Source organism: Mustelus asterias, chromosome 24, assembly GCF_964213995.1.
Source record: "Mustelus asterias chromosome 24, sMusAst1.hap1.1, whole genome shotgun sequence".
NCBI lineage: Eukaryota > Metazoa > Chordata > Chondrichthyes > Carcharhiniformes > Triakidae > Mustelus > Mustelus asterias.
Genome location: NC_135824.1, coordinates 30,357,886 through 30,380,109, shown reverse-complemented (window position 1 = coordinate 30,380,109; position 22,224 = coordinate 30,357,886). Strand labels below are relative to the sequence as shown.

The window sequence follows — 22,224 nt, the reverse complement described above, 5'->3', positions numbered from 1 at the left end:
GCAGTTGAGGCATCTTCCTTGCACTTGAACTCTTTTGCATGAAGATATTTCAGTAACGTGTATGGATGCCAATAAGTAAGCATTTAATATTTGTGGTACACTTCCCACTGCCTATATACTGAGTGTGTTTGCAGCAATGGTAATGCTGTATGTTCAGTCAGAGTTTTAACAACACCAGGTTAAAGTCCAACAGGTTTATTTGGTAGCAAATGCCATTAGCTTTCGGAGCGCTGCTCCTTCGTCAGACCATCTGACGAAGGAGCAGGGCTCCGAAAGCTAATGGCATTTGCTACCAAATAAACCTGTTGGACTTTAACCTGGTGTTGTTAAACCTTTTACTGTGTTTACCCCAGTCCAATGCCGGCATCTCCACATAATGCTGTATGTTGGCATTGCTTGTCAGCGTGCATAATGCCCCGATTCGATTGCTATGTTCTGAGAATGTGCTTTTTGAAGATACACTTTTGAATTCTTCTTTTGCTGGCTGGGTTGTTTTTAAAAACTGGGACCCAATACAGACACTGGGCAAACTGCCCAGACTTCTGCAATACACACACTTTTACATTCCGCCAAATGGTATGAAGACAGACACTCAACCCCGTGGGAAGTATGAAAGGCCCCATTCCCCCCCTGTCAATTCATACCATGCTGAGACTTTTCAAATGTTTCTGAGATAAGACATCAAAATACAAGTACCTGTTCCGAAAGGATAACTGCAGCAGATGTGAACTAATAGACTTTGTCCAGAATATACTACTAGCAAGATATTTCATGGGCTTTATCAAGCAGGGAAGGGGTGAAAAAGACAATGCTGTATTGAACACTGGCTGATTGAAGCTGTGTGCTCTTTTCCTCTTCCCCTCTCTCTCTCTCTCTCGTGGACGTGCTGTGCCTGCTTTGCAAAGTGGTCATTTTGAGAAGTAAAACTAACTGCGAACTAAGATCTTTTCTCAAAAATATGGAACCCTGCACCATACAACTACACCCAGGAGAACAACTGAACAAAATGGCCAAAACATTGAGCCACCGCATTGAGACCAGCCGAGGAGCAGCTAAACTTATACTCCTTTGTTTTATCTTAAACTAGAAAAAAAAATCCTATAAGCCTGTCCCCTCTTTCTGCCATCTGTACTGCTGTGTGTGTAGGCCCAGACCAATGTGTGTTACCATATAAATGGTGGTTGCATTTATCTAGTCTTTAAACTTGAGAAATCGTTTCATTAAAGTTGCCTTGTTCTTTGTTTAACCTACGAAAACTGTCTGAATAATTAGGATCATAGAATCCCTACAGTGCAAAAGGAGGCCATCCAGCCCATAAAGCCTACACGGACAACAATCCTACCAAGGCCCTATCCCTGTAACCCCCATGTATTTATCCTGCCAATCCCCCTGACGCTAAGGGGCAATTTAGCATGGCCAATCAACCTAACCTGCAGGTCTTTGGGCTGTGAGAGGAAACCGGAGCACCCGGAGGAAACCCACGCAGACACGGGGAGAATGCACAAACTCCACACAGACAATCACCCGAGGCTGGAATTGAACGTGGGTCTTTTTTGCAACCTCAGTGTAAATAGTGGGACTCTTGCAGAATCAGTGAAGCACATTCCCTCTAAATTCTTTAAAAGACCCTGTTATGGTCAAACTCGGAGTGGGAGAGTAGGGGAGTCATTCCACCTTTTCTCACATGGACACAACTGCTACTTGAACAACAATCCATACTGTCATATGTAGACCTGACCAAGGACTGCAACCTTAATCTCACCCTGGACACAGTCATCAGGAGCTTGGAGAGCAAGGAGCAGAACCCATCATTCAGGAACAGCCATTAGCAGATGGAATATTTCAACGAGATCCAAAGAGGAGGAAAATATACACAAATCCTAACCACTTTATCAAACAATTTAAACAACCCAAGAGCCTAAATAGAACACTAAATTTCAGCTGCTGAGAATTATTGTTCATTTATTTCTGTGAATACATATATTCATAAATACATTTTTTAAGTATGGGTTTTTTGTGTTCTTCATTCATACAGTGAGTAAGCAGCGTTGCATCTATCTGAAACAACGAGAGCACTTAAGATAATTTGAACTACAAATAACCAATGCTCATGCAAATAAGCCGTGGTTATCGCTTTGGCTGTTGTAAATTACTGTTTAACTGTGGACATTGTAATTGGTGCGGACTGTGTCCAAATTCATGCGAACTGCTTAGAAACTGAGGAAAAAGTTAGGTCCCTTCAGGTCACAACTTATTAGACTTACGTTTGCTTCTCAGCAAGCCAGTTGATGTTTTTAATTTTCAGGTTTCTTGTGTTTTTCTCAGTTTATTTATTAATTCTTTTGATTTGAAGGATTGATGATCTGCAGATAATGATGGTAGACCCAGTGGATAGGAATATCAATAGTTCAACCATTGTGCGGTCAATGCATTATTTGTATGTGAGCATTCCAGAGTGAATGGGTGGCATGGTGGCACAGTGGTTAGCACTGCTGCCTCGCCAGGGACCTGGGTTCAATTCCCGCCTTGGGTTGCTGTCTGTGTGGAGTTTGCACATTCTCCTCATGTCTGCGTGGGTTTCCTCCGGGTGCTCCCGTTTCCTCCCACACTCCAAAGATGTGCAGGTTAGGTGGATTGGCCGTGCTCCTTAATGTCAGGGGGATTAGCAAGGTAAATACATGGGGTTACGGTGTCAGGTGCAGGCTCGATGGGCTGAATGCCCTCCTTTCTGCACTGTAGGGATTCTATATTTTATTGTATGAACTTCAGAGAACGAGAACAATCATAATAGAAGATAGGTAATCTCGTATTAAAGTACAATTGCATCACTTTGAGATTTTTCTGCTTTCTAATGATGCGATTTTGTGTGTGTGCTTATATGACAAATTATTTTTAAAATGGCTTTGTATAGATTTTATTTTTATTGAAGGTTTAACAAAAGAATAGAATATTTTGGAACTGGTTAATACTTGTTGAAGGATATGTTGCTGAGTCTTGGTTTTGTTCTGCTTTTGTTGTTTAAACCAGTTTTGAAAGAGACCAACTTGATTGCCTGGGGAGTATTCAAGATAAAATCACAGTTTGTGCCACTGATGACTCTTACCAGATGACTCGAGAACGAATGTCACAAGTAGAGAAGGAATCATGGAGTCGAACAACTATAGAAATTAAACCAGAGTCGTCATGTCAAGGTATAAATGTCACACTAATGAAGTGATAGTCTGTACACACGTAATGCTTGATTCAACAAAATATACTGGCCTCTTGTCAGATAGTTAGTCTCATAATTTGATTCCTATGGAAATATGCCCTGTGGTGCTTGTGGTTTGTTGCTGAATTTCTAACTTGGCAAGTTGGTTGAAAACGCAATTGTGCCTGGTCACGGAAATGCAGCTGTAGCATCTTTGCCCCAAATATTATATCTGTCATAATTACCGATAAATATTTCCTCATTTATTTTAACTGGCAAAAATGTACGATTGCGCACCTGGTTAAATATATTTAATTAATCGCTTAAAATTGCAGAATAATATAAGTATTGATAACATGTTATTTGCTCAACCGGCGCAATGGTGCTGCTTCAACTTCGTTCTGGTCACAAAATAAAGCTGGGACAAAGTGGCCCCTTAACCTATATGCAACTTTATCATAATTGTATTATGTAATTGTTCTACTTTCCAATGGAAAATACTGCATCCTTTAGGAGTGATCACCAGTTAGTTTACTGAACAGTTGCTACACAAAGTGACAGACATAATTCAAGGTAATATGGGCATTTAGCTGCTGGATTTAATTTTCTCATAAGCTACGTCACATACGACATGTTTTCTGTCGAGTAAATGGCTATGTTTAAACCCATAATTAATAGGTAATGCTGAATAGGAGTCAATGCCAATGCGTAAATTTATGTACGCACCTATTCCTCTTTTTAATTTACATAGTTTTTGCAGAGGAAGAACACATGACTTTGAAAACTGCTGTCGTACTGCATTCCAATTCAAATATTTTAAGATATGAAATGTAAATCATTAAACTGTACACTCCATTTTAAATAACAACTTGAAATCATTTTGCAGTTCATAATAAATTGCACGTTTTTGTTCCAAATATAAAAATGCTACTTGGAACTCATGCTTCCTGCCGTTGAGTAATTGTAAAAACAAGCCATACTTTAACGTTCAACTTTGAGTTACTGTATATACTCATGTAAAAATCAATCCCATGTAAAAGTTGACTTTTGACCTGAGAAGCTGGGAATTTTCACTGTTCATGTGAGATTAGACCCCGGCTTTAAGGGAACAAAGCCCAAAAATGTCATGACTAAAGGGTTATGTGGATCTGGGAAAAGAGAAGCTATTGCTTTTAATGCTTGGGCTACAACTGGAAAGGCAAGAGTGAAACCAACCAATACTAAATGTGGGTAACAAAAAATAACTCCTAAGAGATAATTATAGTGATGTACGAGTCGCTGACATAAATGCTGATTTATTTTCATTTTAAAGGGGTGAGAATATTGACTGGAACTTTGCATAATGCAATAATATAAGGTGGGCTGACAGATGTATCACTCAAAAACTAGTAAAGGAAGAATAATTTTATAAAATACACACACAATTACAGACTGGTGTTATTTTTGCAGCAGTATATGGTTACGGCTTTGGAAAGTTTAACAGACGTTGGCTTCCTTTTATAGTGGGTTTAAAAACTATTTAAAATATTTTGGCATAACCTCAGCTTCATAGCCACTAGTGGTCACCCTGTCCATTCATTGTGGAAAACCCAAACACTCATGTCAACCTCTCAAAAATATTACCCATGCAAAAATCGGCAATATGTCTTTTGGCTTAAAATAATTGTTTTAAAAATTCAGCTTTTACACCAGTATGCGTGGCCAGTTTTATATTTGATTTGATTTATTATTGTCACATGTATTAGTGTGCAGTGAAAAGTATTGTTTCTTGCGCGCTATGCAGACAAAGCATACGTTCAGAATGAAAGGGGGAGAGTGCAGAATGTAGTGTTACAATCATAGCTAGGGTATAGAAAAAGGTCAATTTAATGTGAGGTAGGTCTATTCAAATGTCTGGCAGCAGGGAAGAAGCTGTTGTAACTATTTGTGGTACAGAAGCCAATTCAGTAGCTTACTAATTCACTGCAACCCATTTAATCTTCCTTTAATAAGGCCTTGTTGATTTTACCCAGCATGTTTATCACTGTTTAAAATCCAGCTTTGCTTCCTAGGTGTGCGAAAGCCAGTCCATAGTCGAAAGCAGACCACAAGCCAAGCTGCTGATGGCATTCCACTGAGAAGACATTCTCCAACCATGAATCCGTGCTATGGGGTGAAGAAAAACTATGTCAGTACGATTAGCCAAAAGCCTCTTAAAGATCGTGTCATCCACCTTTTGGCTTTGAAGCCATATAAAAAGCCTGAACTTATTCTATGGTTGGAGAGAGAGAAAGCAAACCCAAAGGACAAAGCTGAACTGTCGTTTGTATTGGACCAGGTGAGAAAATCAAAGTGAGAACTTGAAATTGTATACTGCCTTTACAAAGCTAATGAAATAATTTTTGACACACAGGGCGGGATTTTACTGCCTCGCTCGAGCGAGACCGGAAATTCCCACCCAAGGTCAACAGACATTTCCGTTGTGTGCCCCTCGCCCGTTCCGATTCCGTGGCGGGCGAGGCGGTAGAATTCCGGCGATAGTCACTATTGTAGCATAGGGAATCGAGGTAGCTAACGTGCACACAGCAATGTCACCCAAAACAGCATTGAGATTAATCTGCTTTGGGAATGTTGATTGAGGGATAAACATCTGCCAGAATAAATATTTGCCAGAACACCAACAGGATCCGCTGGTCATCTTGCAATAGTGCCAAGTAGATCCACCTGAGAGAACAGACTGTGCCTCAGTTTAATGACTCATTGAAAAGACAGCAGCTCCGGCTCTATTTGAAGCCATTATCTTGTCACTCAGAGGCAAGAGAGCTATCAATGAGCCATGCTGGCACGATTGAAGTTGGAAGCCATTGTAATCCAAAAGATGTCCAATGAAGCAAGTAGGGTGCTCTAGCTGAATTATAGGAACAAAATTCAGGAAAAAAAAAACAGTTGTTCACATTGATAGCTATGAATTATAATAATTTTAACTCCATTTTTAAGAATTGATCCTTACTATGAATCTAAATATTGCCCTTCTAATAAGGTACCGCGCCATAGTGTTAAAGTTGCATAATTTCTGCACCAAAATTTAAGACCAGTTTCAGTAGTTCCGCACGTTAATCTATTAATGTAATTCTGCATTTTTCAGAATTCACAAATTTGAAAAACAAAAAAATTCACAAGTTGTAGAAGCCAGATAGAATGATCATCTATCTGAGTCTAGTATCCAATTATTATAGGATATATATATCCACGGCATATATAGAATATATATAGACACAATTGTAATTAATTATCTTATCAAGTAATTATCTTGCAATTGTGCCTTTGCCTAAATATGCCGTGTTTGTGAACACAACCTCTCCATTCACCTGATGAAGGAGCAGCGCTCCGAAAGCTCGTGATTCCAAATAAACCTGTTGGATTTTAACCTGGTGTTGTGAGACTACTTACTTTTCAGGAATGATTGGAGGTAAATTGTAGCCCATGTTTCCCTCCTGTTCTGCTATACTTCTATAACACAGCAGATAATTCAAAGCAGAGGAATAATATGGCATGTTTGCACAAGTTTCTGTAATGTATGTTAGTATATTTCCAAATATTTTTATAGAATTATTTAATGGAACTCAATATTCTGTTTGTCATTAAATGTACCATTACTAAATGTTTTTTGATAAGATTGTCACAAATATTTATGTACTTCTCAATTTTCTGATACATTTCAGCCTGTGCAATTCTGTAAAATGAATTGCTTTGGTTAATCTAAGTATGCAGATTTTGAACGTGTCCCATCGTCTTTTCAGTGTTTCCTTAAAATATGTCATTCAAACCTTGTTTTTGTTTTCCTAGTGTTCAGTGAATTCTGTCTTTGAAACTCTTCAGTTTATAAAACTCAAAATATGTAACTAACTCCATGCAGATATAAAAGAAGCCCCCTCTCACTGCTGGAGCAATTATTATGCTCACACATTGTTCTCACAAAAAAATCCTTTACAATGTTACAAAAACCACCTCTTGAGAAAATGTTGCAGGTGTTCTGGTTAGACTGAGCAAGGGTTTAGTGGAAATCTATTTCCAGAAGTAACAGACGCTCTGACATACTATTAAGAAACCTTAAGAGTAAAAAAATAAGATGCTAATTGGTAGTCACATAATTAATTAACACAAATTAATTTCAAAGGGAATATAACCTGGAGGAAGAGGCTCCTTGCCAGTAGGAACAATTGGCAGCGTTCAGTACTTAAATGTAAAAAGTATCTGTAACCTGACAACAGAGCCACAGCGGACATGATGTTTGCCATTCCACTATTTTTACCTGCCTGTTTTCTGGGAATAGCTGACAGTCCATCTGTTTTGCAGTTTAATTCAGTATTGGTTTAATTGACGTTTTCATGATGAGCATGTTTGTGCATATAAACAACTCCAAATCCTTTCACCAGTGCCTATTCTCAAGAGTTGTTATTCTAACTAGAAACATCACTGCAATGTGTACCCTTCTTCTTGTGCACAGACACACCCATGTCTTATTTTTTTATCGTCCGAATTTAATAACACGTTTGTAGCAATGGTAATGCCAAGAGATATTGACACCTTCTGTCCAATGTGCCTTGAGGCATTTAACTATTTCAACGTTGTAATTTCTACTGCTTTGAATAGATTATATTAATGATTAACACACTGGTTAGCATTGCTGCCTCACAACGCCAGGGACCTGGGTTCGATTCAACCTTGGGTCACTTTCTGTGTGGAGTTTGCACATTCTCCTTGTGTCTACGTCGATTTCCTCGGGGTGCTCCGGTTTCCTCCCACATTCCAAAGATGTGCGAATTAGGTGGATTGACCATGATAAATTGTCCATTAGTGTCAGGGGGACTAGCAGGGTAAATATATGGGGTTATAGGGATAGGGTCTGGGTGGGATCATTGTCGGTGCAGACTCAATGGGCCGAATGGCCTCTTGCACTGTAGGGATTCAGTGCTCTCTCCACTCTAATCAGTTAACGTCTGCCAACCTTTGTTTGTTATTTCACAAGTTTTGCTTTTTATTTTTATTCAAAATTCTCCCATTGTTTACTTCTCCTGTTTTCACCTAATTCTAATTCCAACTCCAGATGTAGTTTCAAAAAAAAATTCCCAACCTCACTCCAAGAAAACCACGTTGGCACTCAACCCATTTTACAACCTTACTCCCTGGCCTGACCCCTCTCTTAGATTTAATGGCCCAACTCAATAGAAACATAAAAGCAAAACCCAGCTCTGACAGAGGGTCATCCCAACCCGAAACGTTGGCTCTATTCTCCTCGGATGCTGTCAGACTGCTGAGATTTTCCAGCATTTTCTGTTTTTGTTTCAATGGAAGCATTGCTACTGCCTGGACCACTTTTTTTTTTCATTTGCAACCCTGCTTAAGGAAATCCCTGTGAACAGTTGACCTGTCCCATTGCTTTACTTCCTTGCCCTGCTCTGGGGAAACCCTTCCATCACCACCAACACATCACCACCAACACAGTGGCTAGCACTGCTGCCTCACAGTGCCAGGGACCCGGATTCAATTCCTGGCTTGGGTCACAGTCTGTGTGGAGTTTGCACGTTCTCTCCGTGTCTGCATGGGTTTCTTCTGGGTGCTCCGGTTCCCCCCTTCAGTCTGAAAGACATGCTGGCCATGCTAAATTCTCCCTCAGTGTACTCCAACAGGCGCCAGAGTGTGGCGACGAGGGATTTTCACAGTGACTTCATTGCAGTGTTAATGTAAGCCTATTAGTGACGCTAAAACTCAAAAAACAGACCAATTGACAGACTTTGCTAGCCATCAAAGCACCTTTTCCCCCCCTGAATTCAGTTTGTAATGCTAGCAACTCAGCCCAGTGCTTGGTTTCAAATGTCTGAGGAAGTTGCTTTGTGTAAAGGAATAACAAACATTTCATCACTTTTAATAAGCATATTCACCCTACAGATTCAATATCTCAAATCAATACATGCTGATATTTGTTCTGAGTAATTAGCAGTTGTAGTTGAGATTTATTTTTATGCAAATTATCTTGTGATAATTTAACTATTGCTTTGCTTTTTACTTATTGTACCATCCAAAGTCAAATTCTAATCCCGCATGCAAAATGTATTTTAAAAAATTCTCGAATGCAAAACACTTCAACAATAATGCCAATTACTCTGTCTATTTGTGTTGCAACCACAGTTAGAAGAAATCATAAAATCATGACTGTACAGGAGGAGGACATTCGGCCCATCAAGCCTGCAGCAACAGCAATCCCACCCAGGCCCTATTCCCATTACCAGATGTGTTTACCCTGCTAATCCCCCTGATACTAAGAGTCAGTTTAGCAGGACCAATCAACCTAACCCGCACATTTGGACTGTGGGAAGAAACCGAAGCACCCGGAGAAAACCCACGCAGACACGAGGAAAATGTGCAAACACCACACAGACAGTACCCCGAGGCTGGAATTGAACCCAGGCCCCTGGCGCTGTGAGGCAGCAGTCACAACCTTAGCGTAGCCAGCTGGCACACTGCTGTATTAGTACCATGTGCTAACCAATTGTGCCACTGAAGCACATAATATGCATAGTTAATAGGCATAGAATTCCCAATGACCAACGTTGTAGGAACATCACCAGCTATAGCATTTTACTCACTGTGTCTATCTCTTTCTGAATCTAAATATGGTTGCATATTTAGGCAAATACATATAAAATATCATAGCCATGCAAAGGCATATCTTAATTACTTTTACCCAACAGATTGAACATCTCAAGTCAAAAAAACGCTTGTTCAGACAACTGCAATTCGTATTTATCTTTTAACAGATAATTCTCATGTTCACATCCTGTGGAAATTTAACTATTGCTTTACATATTTATTGCATCTAGCATGTTGATCACATTGGGCAGTATTGCTTATGGATGATTAACGTCACATAAACACCAGATTGGCTTAAATATATTCACAGAACAACAGGCATTCATTCTGGATTCAATGGGAAGCTGCCAGTAACAAAAGGCAGTGTAGAAAAGTGTTGCTAAGAGGAAATTTGCCTCTAATCAATCTCGATTGTGCCTAATTACAAATTAGACTTTATGCTCTTGAAGGTACACCAGATGTGAGGCATTCCACCATAAAGCAAAGTAGTAGAATATGCATCACGTTGTATAAAGTCCTAATCTTGTAAAACTACAGATTTCCCCACAAGCTGGAGAGATATACTGATGGTTTAGCTTGCTTTTTGCATCAGAATCATAGAATCATAAAATCCCTACAGTGCAGAAGGAGGCCATCAGCCCATCGAGTCTGCACCAACAACAATCCCACCCAGACCCAATCCCCGTCACCCCACATATTTACCTACTAATCCCTGTAACCTACTCATGCCGGGACACTAAAGGACAATTTAGCATGGCCAATCAACCTAACTTGTGCATCTTTGGAGTGCATGCATAATTTGGAACTTTAGGATTTAATTGTTTTTGCATAGGTCTGGACAGTACAAATAATTTCAAAATCTTTTGAGATATTTTGAAATCTAAAATATTAATCAAGTTGAACTATTTAAGATCTTAAAGCCCTCAGAGCTATCAGAATAAGCCTGTATTTTCTCTCATTTAATGGGGTTCTAGTGAAGCCCATTTCAAATGCAACTTTTGGCAAAATGAAGTTGATGTTTAGTACACAGCATCCACTATGTGTAAACATAGCAGCTGTGCTGTGAGGAATACCTAAATTCAAATAGTGTGCATTAGTTTATGCAAGGCCCATGTATCTGTCTACAGACCTTATTTCCAGATACATAGCTTACATCAACATTTAACCCATAGTTAAAATTTAAAATCAACACTTTTTATCTTTTATTTAGAATGGCATTCTCAGCATTCAATCATTCTGCTTTTGTGGTTTGTTCATCAATGCTTTTTGAAAATAATTCAGTAGCCATTTTTTGACCAGGAATTGAAATGTCTAAAGTCAAAATAAGGTTTTCTTTCAAAAAAACTTTAAAAATCGAATAGATTCTGCAGAAGGAGCAGTGCTCCGAAAGCTTGTGATTCCAAATAAACCTGTTGGACTTTAACCTGGTGTTGTGAGACTTACTGTGCCCACCCCACTCCAACACCAGCATCTCCACATCAGACATATTTTACAACCAGTTAATTTTTTTGTAATGTTTTTGTTGTTTTGTAGACGATTTGTGCAAAATGCCACAGCCATGAGATAAATGGCCACTTAATGGTAGTGTTGGTTGAAATATCAAAGAGATTGCTTTGATGCTTTCATGTAGAATCATAGAATCCCTACAGTGCAGAAGGAGGCCATTTGGCCCATCAAGTCTGCACTGCGTCTCCGAAAGAACATCTTAGCCAGGTCCACTCCTACCCTATCCTCATAAGCCTGCACATTTACCATGGCTAATCCATCTAACCACACATCTTTGTGACACTAAGGGGCAATTTACCATGGCATATCCACCTAACTTGCACATTTTTGGACTGTGGGATGAAACTGGAGCACCCGGAGGAAACCCACGTTCGTGTGCAACTGAAATTGGCTTACTATGCTTAGAGATAGCTCTTATCAGCAAAATCACAGCTTTTAACTCATTTTAAGCTGTTTTAAATGATCAAGTAGATACAGTATTTGCAAAGGCAACGCTAAGACTGTTCTCCCAAATCGTTACCATTAGGGAATTGGAAATAAGTGTATGAAAGTTTGGCAGGTTGAGATCATCTACGGAAGTGTTTCAGCTGTGAAAATAATGTAACAAATCCCATTATGAAACATTAATGTCGGTGATCAAACCTATACAATATCCATTTCACATTTTAGTTCAGTTATAGCATTTAAAACAAAAAAAACTTGAATAAGTTCATGTAAAAAGTTTATTGATTTTCATGGCTTATCAGAATTTTGATGGCCTGTGGTGACAACAGAGACATCTGTGTCAAGCAATCTTGCAAAGTATATCATTAAGTTCTAGTTTTTAAAAATTTGTTCTGGGGATGTAGTTTATACTGGCCATGTTGTCCATCCCATTGTTGGGCTAGATATTGGCTTCAATGTCAGGAGCACTGGACAAGATGAAGTAAGTTATTCTGTCTGAGATTAATTCATCAAGAGTTGTTGTGTCTGTACCCAACACACTCCTCACTTCAGCCTTCCAGTTGATGTTGATGCATTGAGGAGTCAGGTCGATTTGGCCCTTGTGGCAAATACTGATGTTCCAGTTTAGTGCGCAGTCAGAGGGCATAATCTCAGAGCAAGGGGGTCACCCATTTAAGACAGATGACAAGTATTTTTTCCTTTGAGGGTAGTGAATCTGTGGAATTCTTTATCACAGAGGGCTGTGGTGGCTGGGTCAAGGCTGAGATTGACAGGGTGGCACAGTGCTTAGCACTGCTGCCTGAAAGTGCCAGGAACCCAGGTTTGATTCAAACCTTGGGTGATTGTCTGTGTGGAGTTTGCACGTTCTTCCCATGTCTGCGGGTTTCCTCTGAGTGCTCCAGTTTCCTCCCACAGTCCAAAGATGTGTAGATTAGGTGGATTAGCCATGGTAAATGTGTGGGGTGAGAGGGAGGGGGCATTGTGCCTGGGTAAGGTGTTCTTTCAAAGAGTCAATGCAGACTTGATGGGCTGAATAACCTCCTTCTGCACTGTAGGGTTTCCACGGTTCTAATTAGGGAGTGAGTCGAGGGTTATGGGATAAGGCAGGAAAGTTAAATTGAAGATGGTCATAGCAGATTGGTTATGATCTCATTGAATGACTGAGCAAACTCGATGGGCTGAATGGCCTACTTCTGCTCCTACATCTTATGGTCTGTGTTTCTAATGTGACGTTCCATGTCCTGATAATCCTCTGCAAAACAAAAACACCTAACCTCATCAACTTGTTCATTTGGTGATCTTAAAAACATGTTTGTAACTGAATCCAATGTTTTACATTACTAAGTTCATTCAGAGAAGTGTCCAAATAATACAATCAGCATTGTAGAATGAGCAATTTGCAGCAGCATATCTTTAACTCAGCAATATTGATGTCAACGTGAAATAGGTTTGGTTCAGTATTTGCATTGTGCGGGCATGTTTTTGTGTTCTTTCCAATGGTGAATTATTTACACTTCATTGAAATTAAACTTGATATGCTTTATTGCAATGTTTATTTTGTTGGAACATACTCTGAAAAATATTTGAATGACTTTTCTTTCCCCAATCATCCACACTAACAAACCTACTTTGAATAGTAATTCAATGTCATTACAGTTTCAAAACCTCTTTTACGGTATCCACTTGCTTGTTTGGATTATTCTGCTCTAAGCATACATCTTGTGTTCTGCCTTTAGGTAGCAAAGTTAAATGCAAAAGACAGCAGCTATACACTAAAAGATGAGCTCTACAAGGAAATCCAACAGGATTGGCCTGGCTATAGTGAGGAGGAAAGGCAATTGATTCGAAGACACCTAATAAGGTATACTTTTATACACCTGTTCTTACCTAAGCCTGCATCAAATATACTTTTCTCATGCTTCAGACCATGCACTTCAAAATGTTGCAAGTTTTTAAAAGTGGAGATTCATGCTAAGTTTTCAGACCTTAATTTAGCCTCTCACCCAAGGCCTGGTGTCTGGGATTTATAAGCAGCTGTCAACCTACAGAAAATTCCTGCAGCAATTAGACTGTAATTGGTCTCCAGGTATATCTATTTGAACCACACTCCTATAAAGCATTGCCACTTGCAGTGACCTGTGTACCTGTACACCCAGATCCCTTTGCCTATCAATACTCCTAAGGGTTCTGCCATTTACTGTATATTTCCTATCTGTATTAGACATTCCAAAATGCATGACCTCACATTTGTCCGGATTAAACTCTCTGCCCAAGTCTCCAACTGATCTATATCCTGCTGTATCCTCTGATGGTCCTTATCGCTATCCGCAAATCCACCAACCTTTGTGTCGTCCGCAAAAAAAAATATATATATATATAATATCTTACAAACAGCAAAGGTCCCAGCACTGATCCCTGAGGAACACCACTTGTCACAGCCCTCCATTCAGAAACTCACCCTTCCACTGCTACCCTCTGTCTTCTTTGACCGAGCCAGTTTTGTATCCATGTAGCCAGCTCACCTCTGATCCCATGCGACTTCACCTTCTGCACCAGTCTGCATGAGGGACCTTGTCAAAGGCCTTTCTGAAGTCCATGTAGACAACATCCACTGCCCTACCCTCATCAATCACTTCCTCGAAAAACTCGATCAAGTTCGTGAGACACGACCTCCCCTTCACAAAACCATGTTGCGCCTCTCTAATACATCCACTTATTTCCAAGTGGGAATAAATCCTGTCTCGAAGAATATCTCCAATAATTTCCCTACCACTGATATAAGGCTCACCGGCTTGTAATGACCTGGATTATTCTTGCTACCCTTCTTAAACAAAGGAACAACATTGGCTATTCTCTAATCCTCTGGGACCTCCCCTGTAGCCAGTGAGGATACAAAGATTTCTCTCAAGGCCCCAGCAATTTCCCCTCTTGCCTCTCTCAGTATTCTGGGGTATATCCCATCAGGCCCTGGAGACTTGTCTACCTTGATGTTTCTCAAGAACCCCAATACAACCTCCTTTTTGATCTCAACATGACTCAAGCTATCTACACATCCTTTCCCAGATTCATCATCCACCAAGTCCTTCTCTTTGGTGAATACTGATGCAAAGTACTCATTTAATACCTCGCCCATTTCCTCTGGCTCCACACTTAGATTCCCTCCCTTGTCCTTGTGTGGGCCAACCCTCTCCCTGGCTACCCTCTTGCTCTTTATATATGTGTAAAAAGACTTGGGATTTTCCTTAATCCTGCTGGCCAATGCTTTTTCATGACTCCTTCTAGCTCTTCTTACTCCTTGCTTAAGTTTCTTTCTACTTACCTTGTATTCCACACTTACTTCATGTGTTCCTAGCCTCCTAGCTTTGACAGCTAGGCCTGACCAATGCAGAAGTGTTTACATAGGTATATTTAGAGATCAATTAGAGGCATTGACCAGGCTTGTCAGTTTCACTTCTGTAATAGTTGTCAAACCAGTCCATGCTGATGCTCCAGTTTCCTCCCACAGTCCAAAGATGTGCGGGTTAGGTTGATTGGCCATGCTAAATTGCCCCTAAGTGTCAGGGCCATCAGCAGGGTAAATAGTTGGGGTTACGGGGATAGGGCCTGGGTGGGATTGTTGTCAGTGCAGGTTCGATGGGCCAAGTGGCCTCCTTCTGCACTGTAGGGATTCTATTCTTGTGATGTCATGTGAACTCAATAAGGAAGTCTTCCATGGTACTGTAAACCATTAGTGGTAAGAATTCTGGTTTATAATAAGTATTATACTCGTGCTATATTGCTGCTATTGAGATGAAACTGTCTAAACGGACCTGTGTCTTAATGCCAAGAAGTTAATTGTTATTGATAAACAAGTTTTTTAAAAATATACATTTGTCACACACCAACGTAATTGTTGACAGTGCCCCCACTGTAGGCCAGAAGTGCCCATAAAGGAAGGTTCCTCCATGTCAGAGGCTGCCAAGATCGAGCTGGTAGTCTCCCCAGCAGTGGAGGGCCCCCCAGTCGCTGGTAAAATAGCAGCAAAGGTAAAAAGAGACCCTTAATTTGTTAGACTGGGCTCCAGCTGACGGGCCATCTACCAACTTCCTTTGTGATGGCATGTCCTTGTTTGCTGATCTTTATTGGTGGTGGCTTCCCTTTGCAGGTCCCAAGTCTACCTCGGCCAGAACGTGAATCAAATCTGTTCTGTTAATGTGATTCTGATTCGCATGCTGGCCACCTAGTCGACTGAGCGAACCAACCCCCCTATTTTGATGGCGTGCCTTATAAAATAACAGCATGCACTTCCGCTGTTACATTAATTAATATGTAGTTCCACTCAATCCTTGAAATGTGAATATCTTTATTTTGGTTCAATGACTAACTGCAAGTTACGCAGCACATTAAACTGTCTTAATTTTAAACTGGATTGAATTATGTTATTGGATGTCAGCACTATAATACTTCCTTCAAAGATTCAGAAGGACCCAGGAAGATTTTCTGTCTTGCCATTTTTAAAAAAGTTTATTTAATAATGTCACAAGTTGGCTTACATTGACACTGCAATGAAGTTACTGTGAAAATCCCCTAGTCGCCGCACTCTGGTGCCTGTTCAGGTACACTGAGGGAGAATTTAGCATGGCCAATGTACCTAACCAGCATGTCTTTTGGACTGTGGGGGGTAACCAGAACACCCAGAGGAAACCCACGCAGACACGGGGGGGGAAGAACGTGCAGGCTCCGCACAGACAGTGACCCAAGCCGGGAATTGAACCCTGGTCCCTGACGCTGTGAGGCAATAGTGCTAACCACTGTGCCACCTTGCTGCCCCGTTTTGTCTTAAGTAAAATAATCAAATGTACTGTTGAAGTATTAGGGGTTTACTTTACTTATTTAATTGAAATTCCATCTTCCTTGACCTCCAGTTTAGCACATGGAACTGTAAAAGATGGTGTCAGAATACTTTTATATATTAGCTCCAGCTGTATAATTCGAGTTTCTTGTGTGTCCAGCAAACACAATAAAAATATGAAGAAATCCAGAACTATGCCAAGACATCTGAGTCATCAAGGATGTGAAGTTATAGTTCACATGTTTTGTCTGTGAAAACCCTTTAATATCTACCAATGGGCTCTGTGGTTGAATTACAGTTTATAAATCTCATGCCTGGGACTTTCCAGTAATCTGTGGTGAGCAAACTGTTTTTGTCCTATTTACCATAAAAGTTTGCTTTACCAGAAAACCTTTAAAAACTTTATGCCCGTAAGTCTTTCCCACAGTAATTTGTGTTTGTCTGGATCTGTCGAGAACATTTAAGACAGTCTGCTTTCTCGGATCACAGGCCAGTCAGTCGACATGTGTCAGTGGAGTAACACAGTGAACACCCACAACTGCTGCAGGGACTGTGTATGTGATAGGAGTACTTGTTGAAATGGTACACCAGATATGGGCTTTCTCCAATCTTCAATAAATGCTGACTAAGTGCACATTAATAACAGAATGTAAGCAACAATAAAGTGCCAGGTCAGAACAGTTTATTTAGCCAGTGGAAAACAAAATGTCAGCATTCACAATTCAAAGATTGAGGAAATCTAAATGTTCACATTTCTATAGTTGTACTCAGGGGCGACATAGTGGTATTATTGCTAGAGTATTAATCCAGAAACTCAGCTAATGTTTTGGGGTCCCAGAGTTGAAGCCCACCATGGTAGATGGTGGAATTTGAATTAAATAAAAAAATATCTGGAATTAAGAATCTACTGATGACCACGAAACCATTGTCGATTGTTGGAAAAACCCATCTGGTTCCTTTAGGGAAGGGAATCTGCCATCCTTACCTGGTTTGGCGTACATGTGACTCCAGAGCCACAGCAATGTGGTTGACTCTCAACTCTCTGAACAAGGGCAACTAGGGATGGACAATAAATGCTGACCAGCCAGCGATGCCCATGTCCCATTAATGTATAAAACAAAAGTTGTACTGTTTCTTGCTTTATAAGGTGTACCATCAAAACATACAATACGTTGCGTACCTCATGGTCACACTCTGTATTCACCCTTTTGTTGTCATTTTTTTGTGCAATTAAATAATTTTGTTTCCAGTAAGTATCAGGAAATTTAGACTGAACATTTGGCCTGGGTAGCTAACAGTAATTTGTTTGCCCGTCTTTCGACTACTTTGTGGGAATACAATTTGGTAGCATTAATACCAAGTGCAAACTGAATGAGCATTTTCAAACATATTTGAGGTACAAATAAACATGGTAGATGCTGAGGTTTTTTTAAACTTAGTTTACTGAATGGTGAAAAAATATTGTGCTTGTGAAGGTGAGAGTTAGTAGTGCTGGGAAATGGAGCGATTTTCCATTTTGGTTACCCAGTGTCAACATCAAGCGCTCCTAGGATGGGTATGGCATGTCTGAATGCAGCATGAACTTTTCTCCATTGCCGCAGCTGAACTCTGGGAAGAGCACCGTTGGTAAATATAGTCTAATATTTACCAATTCCAACAGAGGTCATCCTGAAGGTGGCACAGTGGTTAGCACTGCTACCTCACAGCGCCAGGAACCCGGGTTCGATTCCCACATTGGGTCACTGTGCGGAGTCTGCATGTTCCCCCTGTGTCTGCGTGGGTTTCCTCTGGTTTCGTCCCACAGTCTGAAAGACATGCTGGTTAGGTGGGTTGGCCATGCTAAATTCTCCCTCAGTGTCCCTGAACAGGCGCCGGAGTGTGGCGTCTAGGGGATTTTCACAGTAACTTCATTGCAGTGTTAATGTAAGCCTATTTGTGACACTAATAAATAAACTTTTAAACTGTTGAGCCTCAGATTGAGATTGCCAAATTCAGAACAGTTTTGTGCTGAGTAATGCCAGAAATTGCTTCGAGCTAACAAAAAAACCACCCATTAGCACTGTTACATTTTGATAGTTTGAGTAGTTGCAGTTGAGACCATTTATAATTTATTCAGGCTGTTTCCACAAGTGATCTGACTTTCCTTCACATTTCACCATTGTTTATGGTATGGCACTTGAAGCATGCACAACAGTTATGGACACCGTATCTAACTCACCGGCTGATCTATTTCATGGGCCTTCATTCTCCTTACTAATTTTGCATAAAGAACTTTGTGAAATCCTTTTGATTCACAAGGGAGTCGAGGGCTATGTGAGACGGGCAAGAAAGTGCCGTGAAGGCCACAATCTGATCAGTTGTGATCTTACTGAATGGTGGAGCAGGCTCAAGGGGCTGAATTGCGTAACTCACTCATACCTCACATGAAATAATGAATGCCATTTGAAAATCCCGGTAAACTATATATACTGAATTACCCATGTCCTGTAACATCATTACCCCTTCATAAAATTCCAGCCATCTTGCTAGGTATGGCCTTTTAATTCTAAACCTGTGCTCCACATTTCTGTACTCCTCAAATATTCATTATGTGCAATGTTCTTTGTGTTTTCCCACTGTGATTGGGAGGCTAACTGGCCTACACCTTAACAGGTTCTTGTTCACTGTTTTGGATATTTGAACCACATTTGCAATCTTCCAGTCCTCTGATATTATTCCAGTTTATATGGTGTGCAATAATGTTTTGACCAAAGTATCATTCATTTCCTCCTCCTTCGTTACTTGAAAATATATATCTCATCTGATTCAGTCTGATTAATACTTTATTCTTTCAGTTTCTGCGTTGCATATTCCACTCGCTTTTATAAGCATGTGATTCATTTATTATGGTGGCATCTTAGTATTCCATTGAGAAAACAATTGTGAAAAATCCATTCACTACATTTGTCATACCCTTTTTTAAAATATTCATTCGTGGGATGTGATCATCTCAAGCTAGGCCAGTATTTATAGCCCATTCCTAATTGCTCGCGAGAAGATGGTGGTAAGCTGCTTTCTTGAATCATGGACTGTGGTGTAGATATACCCACAGTGCTATTAGGGAGGGAGTTCCAGCGACAGTGAAAGAGCGGCGATATATTTCAAAGCCAGGATGGTGAGTGGCTTGGAGGGGAACTTCCAGATGCTGGTGTTCCCATGTGTCTTCTGACCTTGTCCTTGTAGTTGATAGTGGTCGTGGGTTTGGAAGCTGCTGTCTAAGGAGCCTTGGTGAGTTCCTGCAGTGCATTGGTACACATTGCTGCCACTGTGCATTGATGGTGGAGGGAGTGAATGTTTGTGGATTGGATTCCAATCAAGCAGCATTTTGCAAGATCCAATACCTTTCACTGTTTCTTGATATGACATGGACTGAATTGAATTGGCTGAAGACTAGCATCAGTCACTCTGGGGATCTCAGGAGCAGGCCGAGATGGATCATCCACTCAGCACATCTGGCTGAAGATTGTTGCTAGTGCCTTCAGCCTTATTTTTTGCACAGATGTGCTGGGCTGCCCCATCCTTGAGGATGTTTGTGGAGCCTCCCCCTCCCAGTGAGCTGTTTTAATTGTCCACCCTCATTCACAACTGGGTGTGGCAGGATTGCAGAGCTTGGATCTGATCTGTTCATTGTGGCATCCTTAGATCTGGCTATCACTTGCTGCTTAGCCTTTTGGCATGCAAGTGTCCTGTATTGTAGCTTCACCGGGTTGACACCTCATTTTTAGCCCCCACTGAAGGCAGTGATTTATATTGAAGTAGAGTTCTATGGCTAATGGTATTGTAGCAGATTCTGATCCTGCTTTCACCTAAATTTATGCACATAAACCTTCAGCAGGGATCATTGAATATTGATCCAGACCAGGGAACCTTGCTAATTAATGATCCACTCACCAGCCTGATGGCATTGAGACCAATTGTAGCATTCCTATCACTGGTAGCGATCAGTTAATAACGTGGTGTGCAGGCCACAAATTGACTGTGAAGGATGTGACTGCACAATGTTTTTGTTTTCTAATTAGCACCATGTGGTCTGTAAAAGAACATTGCACCAATCATGAGGATTTTCTCTCTTGTCAATTGCCCATGCTAATTCAGATTGAACTCATGCCACTGCTTGCGCCTTTTTTTGTTCATTGACGTGATGTGGCCATGGCTGGTTAGACCAGCATTTATTTGGGCGGCATGGTGGCACAGTGGTTAGCACTGCTGCCTCACAACGCCAGAGACCCGGGTTCAATTCCAGCCTCGGGTGACTGTCTGTGTGGAGTCTGCACATTCTGTATGGGTTTCCCCTGGGTGCACCGGTTTCCTCCCACAAACGTGTGGGGTAGGTTGATTGGCCATGCTAAATTAACCCTAGTGTCAGGGGTTTAGCAGGGTAAATATGTGGGGTTACGGGAATAAGGCCTGGGTAGGATTGTGGAAAGTGCAGACTCGAATGGCCGCCTCCTACACTGTAGGGGTTCTATGATCTATTGCCCATCCCTAGTTGCCTTTGAGAAGTGATGCTGAGCTTCCATTCTTGAACCGCTGCAGTCCCTGAGGTGTAGTTACACCCACTGTGCTGATAGGAAGGGAGTTACAAGATTTTGACCTAGCGACAACGAAGAAATGGCGATATATTTCCAAGTCAGGATGGTGATTGACTTGGAGGGGAACCTTCATGTAGTTGTGTTCCCAGGTACCCACTGCTCTTGTCCTTCTAGATGCATGGGTTTAGAAGCTCTGCCTTCGTAGTTGCTGTAATGGTGAGGTTCATTGCAAACCATTAGTATTAAAATAATTTAAGGAATATGAAGGATTCAATTCACATGTCTGCTGCTCTCGATACTACTTTGTATGCAATGGTGAATACAGCAGCATATTTGACAAAACCTCTGTTTATTTTATATTTTTAGACTCTCTCTGACCAATGTCTCTTTGTTGTAGGAAACGGCGACCATCACATTCGAGTCAAACCAAGAGTTTTCAACTCAGTTCTCCATTCCAGAAGTCCTCAGGGGAAACCTCACCACAATCGAGCCCTGTCAAAAATTCTTTGTTGGTAAAGAGTCAAATTTATGATTGTTTTTATGTCATTTCCTGCAGTAACTTGTCTGCTGCAACTGAAAAATATGTTCTGGATATTTGGGGAGCTCCATTGAGCTTTAATAGAATGGTCGCCTTGTTCACGTTTCCTTGGTATTAAAATGTGAAGTTTTAGTGAGAATTGGGATCTTTGAAAATGCCAAAGTGAACAAACATGGAATTTGGGGTTAGTTTTAATCTGAGTGGAAGTGGACTGTTCTACATATATCTGTAATATATATACGTGTGCAAGTATAAACTGATGATGCAGAATCGGTATAAGAAGATATACTCTCGCTCGGCCTCCTTGCCTTCTGCCCCCCGCCTCGCTCGGCGCCCTTGCCTCTTTCCCCCCCCCCCCCCCCCCCCTTCTCCCATTCATTGCAACGAATCTCTGCAGCCAAATATGTTAGTGATTTTTAAACTAGTCTGCTTGCATTACATTTCAATCCAAAAACATGAATTGTACTTTGGCACTCTTGCCCAGACATGTTTAACCTGACACTTCTAATGCCAT

General features: G+C 40.8%; 1 protein-coding gene across 3 annotated transcripts in view; it reads left to right on the top strand.

The window, feature by feature from the left end:
- The window catches only part of LOC144511297 (RNA polymerase II elongation factor ELL2), an 89,105-nt gene that overhangs the window by 52,272 nt on the left and 14,609 nt on the right, over positions 1 to 22,224 (top strand). For all 3 annotated transcript variants that reach the window (XM_078241515.1, XM_078241513.1, XM_078241516.1), the window contains exons 4-7: positions 3,028 to 3,191; positions 5,242 to 5,507; positions 13,507 to 13,631; positions 21,570 to 21,684. In XM_078241515.1, coding sequence (XP_078097641.1) covers positions 3,028 to 3,191; positions 5,242 to 5,507; positions 13,507 to 13,631; positions 21,570 to 21,684 — 670 coding nt within the window. The remainder of the gene's footprint in view (positions 1 to 3,027; positions 3,192 to 5,241; positions 5,508 to 13,506; positions 13,632 to 21,569; positions 21,685 to 22,224) is intronic.